Source organism: Panonychus citri, unplaced genomic scaffold (assembly GCF_014898815.1).
Source record: "Panonychus citri isolate SS breed McGregor unplaced genomic scaffold, ASM1489881v1 Contig00138, whole genome shotgun sequence".
In the NCBI taxonomy this organism is placed as follows: Eukaryota; Metazoa; Arthropoda; class Arachnida; order Trombidiformes; family Tetranychidae; genus Panonychus; species Panonychus citri.
Window position 1 is genome coordinate 2,030,858 of NW_026515543.1, and position 13,500 is coordinate 2,044,357.

A 13,500-nucleotide genomic window follows, 5' to 3' on the forward strand; every position below is an offset into this window, starting at 1 on the left:
GCTTTTATCTTCTCATATGGTTGATTATCAATAATCGTATGTTACTCCATCTTCACGTTGATTGAAGTATTAATTGCGATTAAAATTGTCAATCAGTAGATAAAAGCGCGGAGAGAGAGAGAGAGAGAGATTGATAGAAACTGTTTTACTTTGTTATTAGTTTTGTTTGAACACTTGATGATTTCACTTAATTCAGTCGATTAGTGGATCAAATTAATGGCCAACAATTCGAGGGAACTCAGCGCAATCTCGAGATTTATTCATGGGTAGAATTGAGCAAACAATTTAAATTAACAATCAGCGGATTGATGTGATCATCCCGAAGATAATACAGTGTTTCCTTAATAAGTACAAATGGAGAGTAACAATTAAAAATCTGATTAAGTTAATCATTGGCCGGTTTTTCAAAGTACATGAAATCCTAAAGTTAAAAAGGAAAGAGAGATTGTTAGTAAATTGTTGATGATTATGATCAACAGATCTTACAATTAAGAAACAAGCTCCTAGCAGAACTGCTTTTATGTTAACATCTAATTCCATTGGAAATGAGATACCAAAGTGATCAGCGTCCGTAAATGCCTCACGAGTAAGGCCAGTCCACTTTTTAGTAATTCGACCGACCTGAGTTTTATCATTCAAAGTGAACACTTTAAACTCTACTTCACCACAAATGGAAAAGGTACAACCAGGACCCTCGATGTAGAGGACCGTTTCACCATCGGCATTACAGACATTGAACTTGGGACTCCAAAGTGACCAAACTTGCTCAACGAATCCACAAATCGACTCGTACGTCGTCACCTCTAATCGTTGTAAGCACCAAGGGAAGCAACACAATGAACATCTTAATGGCCTAAGGAGAATAACATTCAACTTAATCATCTCAGTCTCTAATCAATCGTAATCTTACCGATAGAAATGAAGGACTTCTCTTTCCTGACAATCGATCATTTTCATCTCGAAAGATCTATTTGGTCCACAGCAATTACGAGTCAAACAATCAGAGTCTTTGAAAAAGTGAATCAAAGAATTAGCATCGAATTGAAGACAATTAACTAATTGTTGGTTTACCTTCTTTTGCAGTGTAAACTTTTTGTCCTAAACTATTTTTGATTTTATATTTGTTTTTAGTTTCACATCCACACAAAACTTCAAGAAGCTCAACCTTTTGATGAATAATTAACTGGTCAATTTGGGTTAAATACTCTAATCCTGGTGGACAACCAGATATAATTGGAGCAATCATCCAATCACCTAAAGACAATTGAGACAGTTAATTAATGATAATATCAGAGACATTGTGATAATTTAATTACCAGAAACAATTTGTTGTTGTGTTGGTGGTAACGGTGGATAATCAGCTTGACCATAAGGAGTTTGTATTGGTTTGGTTGTCCCATAAGGTTGAGGATAAGGTGAATACTCATTGAAATCAACTGATGGGCGAGGTGAATAACGAGCTGACATTTTGCTATCAACACATAAATAAATTGTAAACAATTAAAACAAATTGATTAATCTTTTATCCTCTTTAATAAAGAGCATCAAATAGATGACAGTTAACTGATTATTTGGTTTATCAATTCTATTGAGTGAAAATTTTTTTCAAAATTCTGGTCAAATATTAACTCGAACTAGATTCATTCATAGACAAAGATGATGTAATTCTGGGTTTTTATCCAAAGAGATAATATATTTATCGATCAGTTAAAATCTAGACGATGAGCAAAGAATCAAGGAACATTGACTATAATTAGAACTCATCTGGTTGTTACCATGACTACGGATTCTTGAAATCACAAAGAGCTTTTCTTAAAATATTGATGAAATCAAATGAACGGATTAGATTTCAGATTAAGCACCTTTAATATCAGAATTTAAAAACATGAAAATGAATAAAATTGTGGTTGGAATTGAGAAAATTTAATGTTAAATTGGTGGAATTAGTATTTATCGCTAATATGTGTATCTAGGTCCACAAAGAAATCCGTATATAAAGGCAAGTGGGTATGGCACTTGCGTTTCTTCAAAATACATGAAATCCTTGAGAAAGAGAAAATGAATTAAATATTAATACAAGTGTGGAGAGAAAGATTTGAGCCAAATTCAATCATTAATTTCTTGAATATTAATCTCAGCAAATCAATTATTTTCCATGGTTAAGATAGAGAATTTAATTCTGAGTAGAAAACTATCAATTTTGAAAATTTTCTGAAAAAAAATCGATCGAAAAATTCAAATTTTCGAAAACACTGAAAAACGTGAAATTACAAGATTTTCGGGTTTTTAGTCGCAAATTTTTAGTTTTTTTCGAATATTTCGAAATTGGTCAAGTTTTTTCGAAAAAAAACTTGATGAATATCTGTTTTCATACACGGAGAATAAGATGGACATGCTTTCGAAATCGAAAATCGAAAGATAAAAATTTTCGATTTTTCATTTCAGTCAAAAAATAACATTTTTGCAATTTTTCAATTTTTAGTGTTTTCGAAAATTCGAAATTTTTTTTCGAATTCATGTCCAAAGCCACTCAAATTTAACGTCAATTCAAAGACAACTAAATATTCTATTCGAATTGCTGAAAAAATTTTCTTAAACTTGATTGTGCTTTATAAAATTAATGTTTTAATTTGGCTCAAATGATTCTCTCCACCCCTGTAAGTTAACTCGAACTGGAATAAAATAGTTATTCATCATTAACTTACGATCAAGAAACAAGCTCCAAGTAGAACTGCTTTTAAATTGACATCTAAATCCATCGGGAATGAGACACCAAAGTTATCAGCGTCAGTGCAACATTCTTTCACGCAACCAGACCATTTTTTAGCGATCCGACCAATTTGAGTTTCACCGTCACAAGAATAAACTTTAAAATCAACATCCCAGCACAGACCAAAGGTCCAACAAGGTCCAACAATACGAAGAACCGTTTCCCCGGTAGCATCGCAAACGTTAAACTTTGGAGTCCAGAAAGACCAAACCTGCTCAATGTAACCCAACACGGACCCGTCAGCCGATGTGACCTCACATCGCTGTAAACAGCAAGGATAACAACAAGATTGACATCGCAGGGGCCTAAAGACAGAGAGAGAGATTGAAATTCAGATTTTTTTTCACGAGCAATAATAACTTATTCTTACCTGGTTATGTTTAGAATTTTATTTTTTTGATCATCGAATAAATTTAAGTCAAAAGATCTAATTGGACCATTAGAATTAGTTTTTTAACAACAATCAACTGATTAACTTACCTTCTTTAACGTTCCAAAGCTTTTCACCAGAATTATTTAGAATTTGGTATTTATTATTTGTTTCAAATCCACAAAGAGCCTCAAGAAGTTCAACCTTTTGATGGACGAGCAATTGATCAATATCCTTTAAACAATCAAAATTTGATGGTTTATTCAAATCTTTTAATTGTACAACAAAATCGCCCATTGAATAGCTGGAAGGTTTTAAAACAAATAACAGCTCACAGATTGAATTTAAGATGGTTAATAATTAAAATCTCAAACCAAAGAAAAAGTTAGACAAAACTCATGTGAGGACTAATTTGTTGAAAAGTAGTCTCCAAACCACAGAGTACTAAGAAAATACGTAAGTGGGAAAAACTTTTTTCCCTGCGCGAAAATCCAAATAGTCCCGAATGGAGCTTTGATGCAAAGGATTCTAAATACATAACCGTCTCTCTCTCTCTCTCTCTCTATCCCACTTTAATCCTGAATCTTTTAAGTAATCATCAAATTGCATCATATCTAAATCGACTGAATTTCCTGTGAATTGATTGGAAAATTTTCGGATAATTTGCATCAGAAAATCATGACCAGCAAATCGATATTGTTTACCGCGCACTAGCTATCAAAGTTTCATTATCTTCAACAATTAACTAATTCTAACCATATTAATCTCATCCAGTAGTAATTAAAGTTATCCTTTAGTTAAAATATCCTTAACCATAGAGATGATTCAATCATAATTGCAATAAACGGATTTTGTAGGTGAAAACTAATATTATCAGTTGATTAAGGAACTGTTATTAATAGGAGGAAGTTGCTAAAGGGAAAACAATTGAACCTTGAATTTGTAAATCGTTTTGAAAAAAAAAACGGTAATTAAATTAATAAATTGTTTGGTTTGTTGAAATATCTAAATTGCGTATTAATTATGCAAATGAATCTCCATTTATTTAAATTATCAGTGTAAATCAGTGTAATTACACTAATTACCGAAGGCAAATAAAGAGATGATAACAATTAATATTTTTTACCAGATTTTTCAAAATACATGAAGTCCTATGGGAGAAAGAAAAGATTTTTAGTAAATTGTTTACAATCAGTTAATTGAAACATACAATTAAGAAACAAGCTCCGAGTAGAACTGCTTTTATATTAACATCTAAATCTATCGGGAATGAGATACCAAAGTGATCTGCGTCCGTAAATGCTTCACGAGTAAGGCCAATCCATTGTTTTGTGATTCGACCAACTTGAGTCATTCCGTCTCTAAGAAGTACTTTAAATTGGACATCTCGACATAAGGCAAAGGTACAAAAAGGCCCTTCGATTCGTAGGACAATGTCACCCGTTGCATCGCAGACAATAAACTTTGGAACGCAAAGTGACCAAATTTGCTCAATGTGACCACAAATCGATCCCGAAGCTGTCACCTCTAATCTCTGTAAACAACATGGGTACCAACATGATTGACATCGTAATGGCCTAAGGTCAATTGGAGAGAAAACAATTAATCAGATTTTGGATTAATTAGAGACTAAATTGATAACTAGATTTCGAGATCGAACCGGTGAAGATTGAGAACTTCTTTCTCCTGATAATCATATATTTTCATTTCGAAAGGTCTAATTGTTCCACAACAATTTCGAGTACAACAATCATTTTCTACAAGAAATAAGCAATTAGTTGATTGTCTGCAATCAGATCAATTAGGTTTTACCCTCTTTAGCGATGTAAACTTTTTGTCCCAGACTGTTTTTGACATTATATTTATTTTTAGTCTCGAAACTGGAAAAAGCTTCAAAAAGCTCAATCTTTTGATGAACAAGTAACTGGTCAATTTGAGACAAATACTCTAATCCTGGTGGACAGCCACTGGTCATTGGAGTGGTCATCCAATCACCTAATCACATTTGGAAAGAATATGGAAAAATAATCAAAGAAACTTAGATAGATGATTAATTGTTAACATCAACGAAATGGAGCCAGAAAATCACCTTCAACAGGTTGTTGTGCCATCGGCGGCGGTGGAGGAGGAGGATGACCACTTTGTCCGAATCGAGGTGGATTTTGTTGCCCATACGATTGTGGATAAGGTGAGTATCCAGCAAAATTGGTTCCTGATTGTGACGAGTAATAAATGGCCATAAGTGGATAGAAAGGTTAACAATTATGTTGACTTTCCTCACCCGGTAAAAAGAAAGAATCGAAATTGAGTGAGAAAATATTCTAAAAGAAGTTCTTTTCTCTTTTAATCTTCTCCATGGAAATAGTGATCGATTTGATATTATTATTAATAAATTGAATATCTTCAAGTATATTAGTTGACAGATTCATTTCGGTGACAAGTAGTCAGTATGGACAGTTAATCACCTAAGTTGGATATTACATAACCGTTTCTATGACAATTCATCTTAAATCAAAACAAAATTTTACAAAACTTTCAAGTGTCGGAAAAATGATAATTATTATATTGATATTTTTGTCTAAAGGTAAATTATCATATTTTTGTATAATAAAACAACAGTTTACCTGATAACTGGTGATAAGATTATCATTTTCATATTAAATTGATTTATTAACAAGGAAAAGACGTAAACTTTTTGTACGTTGATAAACAATCAATTGACAGACTTTGGTTAAATACTCTAATCCTGGTGGCCATCCTTCAATTTATCATTAATATTTGATTTCAACATTTTCACGTGTCCATTTTGTCCTGTGTTAAATTATCTCTTTTACTGGATTAATTACAATGATTTATTAAATGATTTAGTAACTGTTGTTTCCTGTGATCTAATTAACTCTTTTTATTTTCTTTCAGGGTAACATTTTCATCGCCATTTTGTTGCTGATCTAAGGAATATCGTTTCTCCAAGAAAAGAGGGTTCAGTTGATTGTTGTTGTTGTTGTTGTTGTGGACGATTATCGTTATTGGCACGAATTAAATTATTTTCAGACGCATGGTCATCAGTTCGAGCGGACGGAGGACGTGTTGAAGGAAGAGGTGGTTTCCTTTCTGGAGTGAAAAGTGAAAAATTTGAGACAAAGGGTTCAGCATAATCTGCTTCACTTTCATAATAATTTTCGTCTTCACTTGTCGCAGTGACCGTTGTATTGCCTGAAGAGGATGAAGGCGGTGTTGCACCAAAACGGGAAGACATTTTACCAAGGCGGGGAGTTGATGAGTTGGTATTACAACAACTTGATTGACTGATGTCCCAATTGGCTTGAAATTGAATGATGGCTCGGTGTTTGATTAAGGCTGGTTGTCTCAACTGTTGGACAATTTGCCCGTAAGGCATCTCGACGGACAACTAGGTGATCAATTATGTTACCATTATAAGCATTCAGTCGACTAATTAAATGCATCTTCTCCTCCGGACTGACTGAATTACCAATTACACTTTCATTTGAGTAAATATATTCAGATTGTGATGATTGCTGAGCTTGTTGAGTATGTTGTGGTGTGAGATTAAATTGTTGTTGTAGTTGTTGTTGTTGATTTTGTTGTTTCTGTTGTTGCATCAATAGTAACATTGTCTGTCCATCTTCCTCGCATCCTCCATCATCACCAATCATACTTCCAGGTTGTTTGTATCGACGTTGGCTCATTAGGACGTAAATGAAAACAGCTAAACATATAAGAGCTGTTGAAATGGCAATCACGAAGCATAAGATGTATATTTCCGATTTCCGGTCATCAGATGGAAATGCTGAACTTGATTTAGGATATTGAAGTTGTGAATCCTCTTCTGACCGAGTTAATTGAAATTCACCTAAATTAATAATATCAAGTGAACCAAGAAAAATTATATTAATCACCAACGTGAAAAGGTAACTAATTTAATCTTTTAAAATTTTTCGCTTCATCTTCTTACTAAATGATTCATATTTGAATCGCATCATCATCATCATCATGATATATAAATTAACTTTTTATGACACGATTGTAACACGATATCGATATGAAGAAACAAAATTTTACTAGAAAACTTGATAAACATTAAAAGTGACAGTCTTCATGGTATGCATCACTAGTGCGATAATCACGCCAAGTTGGTAATTTATAATTGATGTTTATTCTTTGATGGCACTTGAGACATGGTTTGTTGAAAAGGGTTTGATATGATGCAAACCAATTCTAAAGTAAAAAAAAGAAAATGGAAAATGAAATAAAAATCAAAGAACATAAATTTAAAGATAATATATGATTACTTACCATCCATGATTTAACTGCAATATCGTAATGAATTGGAGATGAGAAATGATGAGTTGCCGAAATGCAGTTGATTGAAACTTTCTTAAATATTTCATATCTCGATTCAGACCAAATGTCAAGTTTCCCATTTTCATCATAAAAATCTTCATCAATGCCTTTAACAACAACCCATTCAATAATTAATCCATGGAGTAAAAGTAAAGATTTTAGAACTTTGTCCAGTGTGAATATAGCAATGGTGGGGGATCCAAAAGGTCTCACAATTTTTAAACTTAAATTGGGTATATTTCGAGTCAAAGAATTGAAAAAAATATCTATTTGATTACTTGGCATGTTGATACCACTCAATGCAGTTGAACGCCCTGCAATTTTGAGTGGTTTGTAATTATTAGACATTTGTTTCATTCGAAGAAGTGTATCAGAGCCTGAAAGTGAAAAGTAAAAAAGAGAAAGAGATTATTAGATCAAAATATTGTACATATATTGTATTGAAAGAAAATCACTTCACTTACCTTGCACATTCCTATTATAAATGTTATTCATATTGTAAAAATGGTGAGCATGAGAGACATAGTCATGCATGCGATCAAACCAACGATAACACGAAATTAAATTTGCGTAAAGACCATCCCTTTCATGAGCAGGATCTTGAGCCAGAATCCCCAACATACCAATGTTTAGATTAATTGTGTTACTTGTATTTTGATTTAAATGCTCACACGACTTTTCCAATTTTTTAATCTGGTTGTTAATAATATCAAAATTTTGTTTAATATCAGTGATAAATTTGATTTCAGCTTCTTCATCAGCATCTTTGGCTCTTGGTTGGTAAGTTGTTGGGTCAATCATTGGACCACCAAATCCATTGGTTAGTGTATAGAACAATTGATTAACTTCGCACCTTAAATTGGCAACAGCCTGTAGACCAGCAGAGATCGCATCCAAATCAATTAAAGTTGACATTGTAACAATTAAATTAATACACAAAATAATCAACTAATTAAACTTAAATCTATTTACTGATCAGATGAATTGTTGAAAATTCAAGCCAGCGGCGTAACCAATGGTTACCAATCGGTCACCTGGTGACACCATTGAAGGTTCGGTGGGAGTTTCAAATGTTTCATTTTCTTTTCGATTTTTCTATTTTGTTTTTGTTCTCCACCAACAGATGGCGACACTTTTGGCTTAAAAGAAAATCAGTTAATTGTTTACAAATTTTTTTCGTTCATCAAACTAAATGAGATTAGAATTTTTAATCCAATTAGATTAATTTAGATTAATTTTATTTCTTTTTTTTATTCTTATTACATTACTGTCCATTTGATTGTAGATTCTGAGTTAACTTGGTCCTTTTAAGGCTTTTAGTTTATCTTTAGTTTAACCCGTTTGTTTGTTTTCCTCCAAATTGGTGATTATTTTTACATTTTTATTACTCTTTTTGTGTTTCAACAATTTCATGTGAGTCAAATTTGGTTTAATATTTTGTTTGTTTTTTTTTTAATTGTTCAACTTGGTGATGTGTACAGATGATAATTTACCATGATGGTGGCGATGATGGTTGTCTGTTTAATTGTGAAAAAGAAACGAATTGTGCCAAATTGAGTGATAAAAAATTGGAGGGAAAACCAATGATCATGGCTGAAGATTATGAAGACAATGGATTTGTAGGTGATTGTTTTTTTTTATTTCTTTACATGGGACAAACAAATGTAAGTTTAAAAATTAACAAATAAATTGTTGATCATTAAGAATTGAAAGTGAAGGTGAAAATGGTGAAGTTAAAGATAATTTAACGTACATATAAAAAAGGGAAGATTATAATGAATGAGAATCTTAATTGTTTTCTATCTTTTCTATTTATCATTAATATTTAACATTTGATTTCAACATTTTCAGGTGTCCATTTTGTCCTGTGTTAAATTATCTCTTTTACTGGATTAATTACAATGATTTATTAAATGGTTTAGTAACTGTTGTTTCCTTTGTTCTAATCAACTCTTGTTGTTTTCTTTCAGGGTAACATTATCATCGCCATTTTGTTGCTGATCTAAGGAATAACGTTTCTCCAAGAAAAGAGGGTTCCGTTGATTGTTGCTGTTGTTGTTGTTGTTGTGGACGATTATCGTTATTGGCACGAATTAAATTATTTTCAGACGCATGGTCATCGGTTCGAGCGGACGGAGGACGTGTTGAAGGAAGAGGTGGTTTCCTTTCTGGAGTGAAAAGTGAAAAATTTGAGACAAAAGGTTCGGCATAATCTGCTTCACTTTCATAATAATTTTCGTCTTCACTTGTCGCAGTGACCGTTGTATTGCCTGAAGAGGATGAAGGCGGTGTTGCACCAGAACGGGAAGACATTTTACCAAGGCGGGGAGTTGATGAGTTGGTATTACAACAACTTGCTGGAGATGGTGAAGATCTTGTAACGTACATTGTTTGCTGGTGTTGTTGTTGTTGTTGTTGTTGTTGTCCAATTGACTGATGTCCCAATTGGCTTGAAATTGAATGATGGCTCGGTGTTTGATTAAGGCTGGTTGTCTCAATGGTTGGACAATTTGCCCGTAAGGCATCTCGACGGACAACTAGGTGATCAATTATGTTACCATTATAAGCATTCAATCTACTAATTAAATGCATCTTCTCCTCCGGACTGACTGAATTAGGAATTATACTTTCATTTGAGTAAATATATTCAGATTGTGATGATTGCTGAGCTTGTTGAGTATGTTGTGGTGTGAGATTAAATTGTTGTTGTAGTTGTTGTTGTTGATTTTGTTGTTTCTGTTGTTGCATCAATAGTAACATTGTCTGTCCATCTTCCTCGCATCCTCCATCATCACCAATCATACTTCCAGGTTGTTTGTATCGACGTTGGCTCATTAGGACGTAAATGAAAACAGCTAAACATATAAGAGCTGTTGAAATGGCAATCACGAAGCATAAGATGTATATTTCCGGTTTCCGGTCATCAGATGGAGATGCTGAACTTGATTTAGGATATTGAAGTTGTGAATCCTCTTCTGACCGAGTTAATTGAAATTCACCTAAATTAATAATATCAAGTGAACCAAGAAAAATTATATTAATCACCAACGTGAAAAGGTAACTAATTTAATCTTTTAAAATCTTTCGCTTCATCTTCTTACTAAATGATTCATATTTGAATCGCATCATCATCATGATATATAAATTAACTTTTTATGACACGATTGTAACACGATATCGATATGAAGAAACAAAATTTTACTAGAAAACTTGATTACTTGGATACTCATTATTTTTAAAGAAAATTAACCTTAATTTAAAAATTGATTTATTCTCTTTTCTCAGGACTTGTTACCAATTCAGATGAGAATTAACTTTGCCAATGAAGAAAGAAAAAGAATCAAGAGAAAGAGACAACTCAAGAAAGAGGAGAAAGGACCAAACCCTAAACAGCCATTACAACTACTAAATAGTTATTACAATTCTAATACAACTGATCAACCCATGGAAATAAATAACAATTTTGATGATGATGTGATTTAACGTTTAAAATTGGGCAATTATGTTGTAAAAATGGATGGATATTTATATGAGACTGTATAACAATGGCAATTAGGATGATGATAAATAATAATCTTTCGGAATGATAATGATGAAGAGAGAGAAAACATCAACATATAAGTGTAACATTGTAACAACAACATTATAACGATAATGAAAACGATCAATTATGGAAGATGATAATGATGATAAAGCAAGAAATCGATTTTCAGTCATCACATAAATTAACTGAATGGTTTTTGGAACTTGATTCAACAGCAGCATGGAGATGGAGCAATGGAAAATGCAGATGAGGAAAGTGAAAAAAAAAGACGAAAAATTTTCTCTAAAAGAAGACTATCAAAGAGAAAAAAAGAAGAAGAAGAAAATAATAAAGGATGATGATGATGATGGCAAAGAAGATGGAAAAAGCCACTGTGCAAAACTAATAATAACTACGCGACCAGGATATCATTTTTCATGCTACCTTGAGAGAGAGTAAAAAGACTTGACGTTTACGGATCATTTTTATTTTTCTTCATCATCTCCATCATTTTGTTTCTTCATATTTACTATATTTATCATCATTATCCCAGAGCAACTGTTTCTCTCTACCTGGTATTAATATTACCCTCACTGTATGGGATTACAGGGTATTTAAAATTAACTCAACCTCACACACACACAACAGCTACTATTTAATGACATATAATACCATCAAACCATAACGATTTAAATTGTGAGCGTATAAGCTAAGTTACCATTGTTGATTGTTACTCACCTAATTTACGACACAATCCACCAGTACAGTTTTTCACATGTGATTCAGGACCAGGACAGTCTCGTCCACCATATTTGGCTGGAGGATTTGTACAGGTACGATGACGAAACTAATAATGAAAAGATTTGGATTTGTAGTCATTATAAGATATGGATTAGTGAATTGAAGAGATTTAATTAATTTAAACAGCGTGACGGTTGAATGGGCGAAGATAGAAAGGTAAAAAAATAAGAAGAAGATGAGAAAATGATGAGAGTATAATATTATATAGAAATTGATGTAACTAGTAAAAAGGTTGGATCGATGAAAAGAAATGATTTATGAGGTGTTATGGTGACTTTTTTGCTCTTTTTTTCTTATTCTCTCTCTCATATACTTGTTCTGGCTTCGAATTAACTTTTATACTCCCTTATCATCTTGTTCTTATTTTTTCTTCTTTGTATTTTAGCAAATTTAGGTTTCACTCCGTGGAAATTACCTGCTGACAATCATGGGAACAAGTTGACCAAGATGTCCAAGGAGACCATTGACCGTCAACGGGACCACAAATTTTGTAGCAATTTGGTATTTCGGCTGAATCATCATCACAATTGAAACCTGTTTCGTAATAGAAGACAAAATAATTTATATATTAGAGACGATTTTCCAATAAGATGATTAATATTAGTTTGGGAAGATGTGGGAAGGTGATGATTATATGGGAGTAGAATCAGTGATTTATAAGGAATCGTATCTTCCTCGGGTTATTTTTTGGTGTCTCTTTTGCTTTTTTATCATCATCATTTTCATGTTACAAAAGATGATGATTATGGTGATGATGATGATGGTAAGGATATGGAAAGAATAAAAAATATACTATTAGAAGCCTTAAAAAACGGTTACCAACGAGGCGAAAAAGTCAGTGAGATGATGAGGATGACAAAAAGATGGAGAAGCATAAATGACGATATCAGCACATCATCAGTTGTTTCAAAAAAAGTTTCAAGTTTTTTAAGGAGATCAAGGAAATGGGAAACATCATCATCATCATCATCCAGAGGAGATAAAAGGAATGAGGAAGAGCAAGAATTTTTCACCAAAGAGACAAGAGAAGGAAAAAAAACTCCATCACTGATGCAGAAACGATTGGTTCTGATGAAATCAAGAAAAGATACAGAGAAGATGATGGAGAAGATGCTAAAAAGGACGATGAAAAAGATAGAATGAGGATAAAGAGAGGGAGAGAGGATCGAAGAGAATTGTAAAGATCCATGTAATGACTTTCAGAGTTTTTTTCTTTTTCACCCAGAAAAAAAAGAAGAAAAAAAAGTCAAAGAATAGAAGAGAAAAAGGAAAATACGATGAAGAGGAAGAAAATGGTGAATAGAATTGAATAGAAGGTGGAAAAGTTTGAAATCGAGCGAAACCACAGAGAGAAAGAAAGAAAAATAGTGATAGAAAGTTGATGACGAAGATGAAAACACAATCATCATCAAAATGAGATCGAAGATGAAGGAGAGAGAATCAAAAAGGAATAAGAAAAATATTCTGACAATAGAAAAGCTGAAAACTGGAAAAGAATCAAAGTTTTTGCAAATTGTTTGCAAGAGAGAAGAGAGAAAATCATCTTCGATTATATTAAATGATTACGATTAAGGAGCCTGGAAAATGCCTTGAAGGAAGAAAGTGAGAGAGGGAGCGGGAAGATGAGGTGAAAATTGGATGAATCTCTGTTAAGATCAAACGAGATCAAGATTC

General features: G+C 32.8%; 5 protein-coding genes and 1 long non-coding RNA gene across 6 annotated transcripts in view; 1 reads left to right on the plus strand and 5 right to left on the minus strand.

Moving 5' to 3' along the window:
- Positions 1-5: 5 nt before the first annotated feature.
- LOC128393392 (phospholipid scramblase 2-like) lies at positions 6-1,668 on the minus strand. Its single transcript, XM_053353573.1, has 5 exons — positions 1,317-1,668; positions 1,072-1,254; positions 911-1,007; positions 487-853; positions 6-421 (listed from the first exon to the last, which is right to left on the minus strand). The coding sequence occupies exons 1-5, from the start codon at positions 1,465-1,467 to the stop codon at positions 386-388; spliced, it is 834 nt and encodes a 277-aa protein (XP_053209548.1). The 5' UTR covers positions 1,468-1,668; the 3' UTR covers positions 6-385.
- A 168-nt stretch (positions 1,669-1,836) lies between these two features.
- LOC128393515 (phospholipid scramblase 2-like) lies at positions 1,837-3,437 on the minus strand. Its single transcript, XM_053353700.1, has 4 exons — positions 3,251-3,437; positions 3,141-3,207; positions 2,706-3,075; positions 1,837-2,043 (listed from the first exon to the last, which is right to left on the minus strand). The coding sequence occupies exons 1-4, from the start codon at positions 3,435-3,437 to the stop codon at positions 1,957-1,959; spliced, it is 711 nt and encodes a 236-aa protein (XP_053209675.1). The 3' UTR covers positions 1,837-1,956.
- A 701-nt stretch (positions 3,438-4,138) lies between these two features.
- On the minus strand, positions 4,139-5,428 carry LOC128393391 (phospholipid scramblase 1-like). The gene is made up of 5 exons (XM_053353572.1): positions 5,230-5,428; positions 4,953-5,135; positions 4,801-4,897; positions 4,351-4,717; positions 4,139-4,291 (listed from the first exon to the last, which is right to left on the minus strand). The coding sequence occupies exons 1-5, from the start codon at positions 5,378-5,380 to the stop codon at positions 4,253-4,255; spliced, it is 837 nt and encodes a 278-aa protein (XP_053209547.1). The 5' UTR covers positions 5,381-5,428; the 3' UTR covers positions 4,139-4,252.
- Positions 5,429-7,195: 1,767 nt separating this feature from the next.
- On the minus strand, positions 7,196-8,508 carry LOC128393385 (mediator of RNA polymerase II transcription subunit 27-like). The gene is made up of 3 exons (XM_053353565.1): positions 7,967-8,508; positions 7,455-7,879; positions 7,196-7,376 (listed from the first exon to the last, which is right to left on the minus strand). The coding sequence occupies exons 1-3, from the start codon at positions 8,415-8,417 to the stop codon at positions 7,239-7,241; spliced, it is 1,014 nt and encodes a 337-aa protein (XP_053209540.1). The 5' UTR covers positions 8,418-8,508; the 3' UTR covers positions 7,196-7,238.
- A 210-nt stretch (positions 8,509-8,718) lies between these two features.
- Positions 8,719-13,500, minus strand: part of LOC128393375 (uncharacterized) — a 33,473-nt gene continuing 28,691 nt past the window's right edge. The window contains exons 5-7 of the mRNA XM_053353552.1: positions 12,242-12,360; positions 11,764-11,872; positions 8,719-10,501 (exon numbers count right to left, since the gene is read on the minus strand). Coding sequence (XP_053209527.1) covers positions 9,483-10,501; positions 11,764-11,872; positions 12,242-12,360 — 1,247 coding nt within the window. The 3' untranslated portion in view covers positions 8,719-9,482. The remainder of the gene's footprint in view (positions 10,502-11,763; positions 11,873-12,241; positions 12,361-13,500) is intronic.
- Positions 10,420-12,351, plus strand: LOC128393406 (uncharacterized). The gene is made up of 3 exons (XR_008326138.1): positions 10,420-10,559; positions 10,788-11,858; positions 12,212-12,351. It is a non-coding gene; the product is annotated as an uncharacterized LOC128393406 (long non-coding RNA).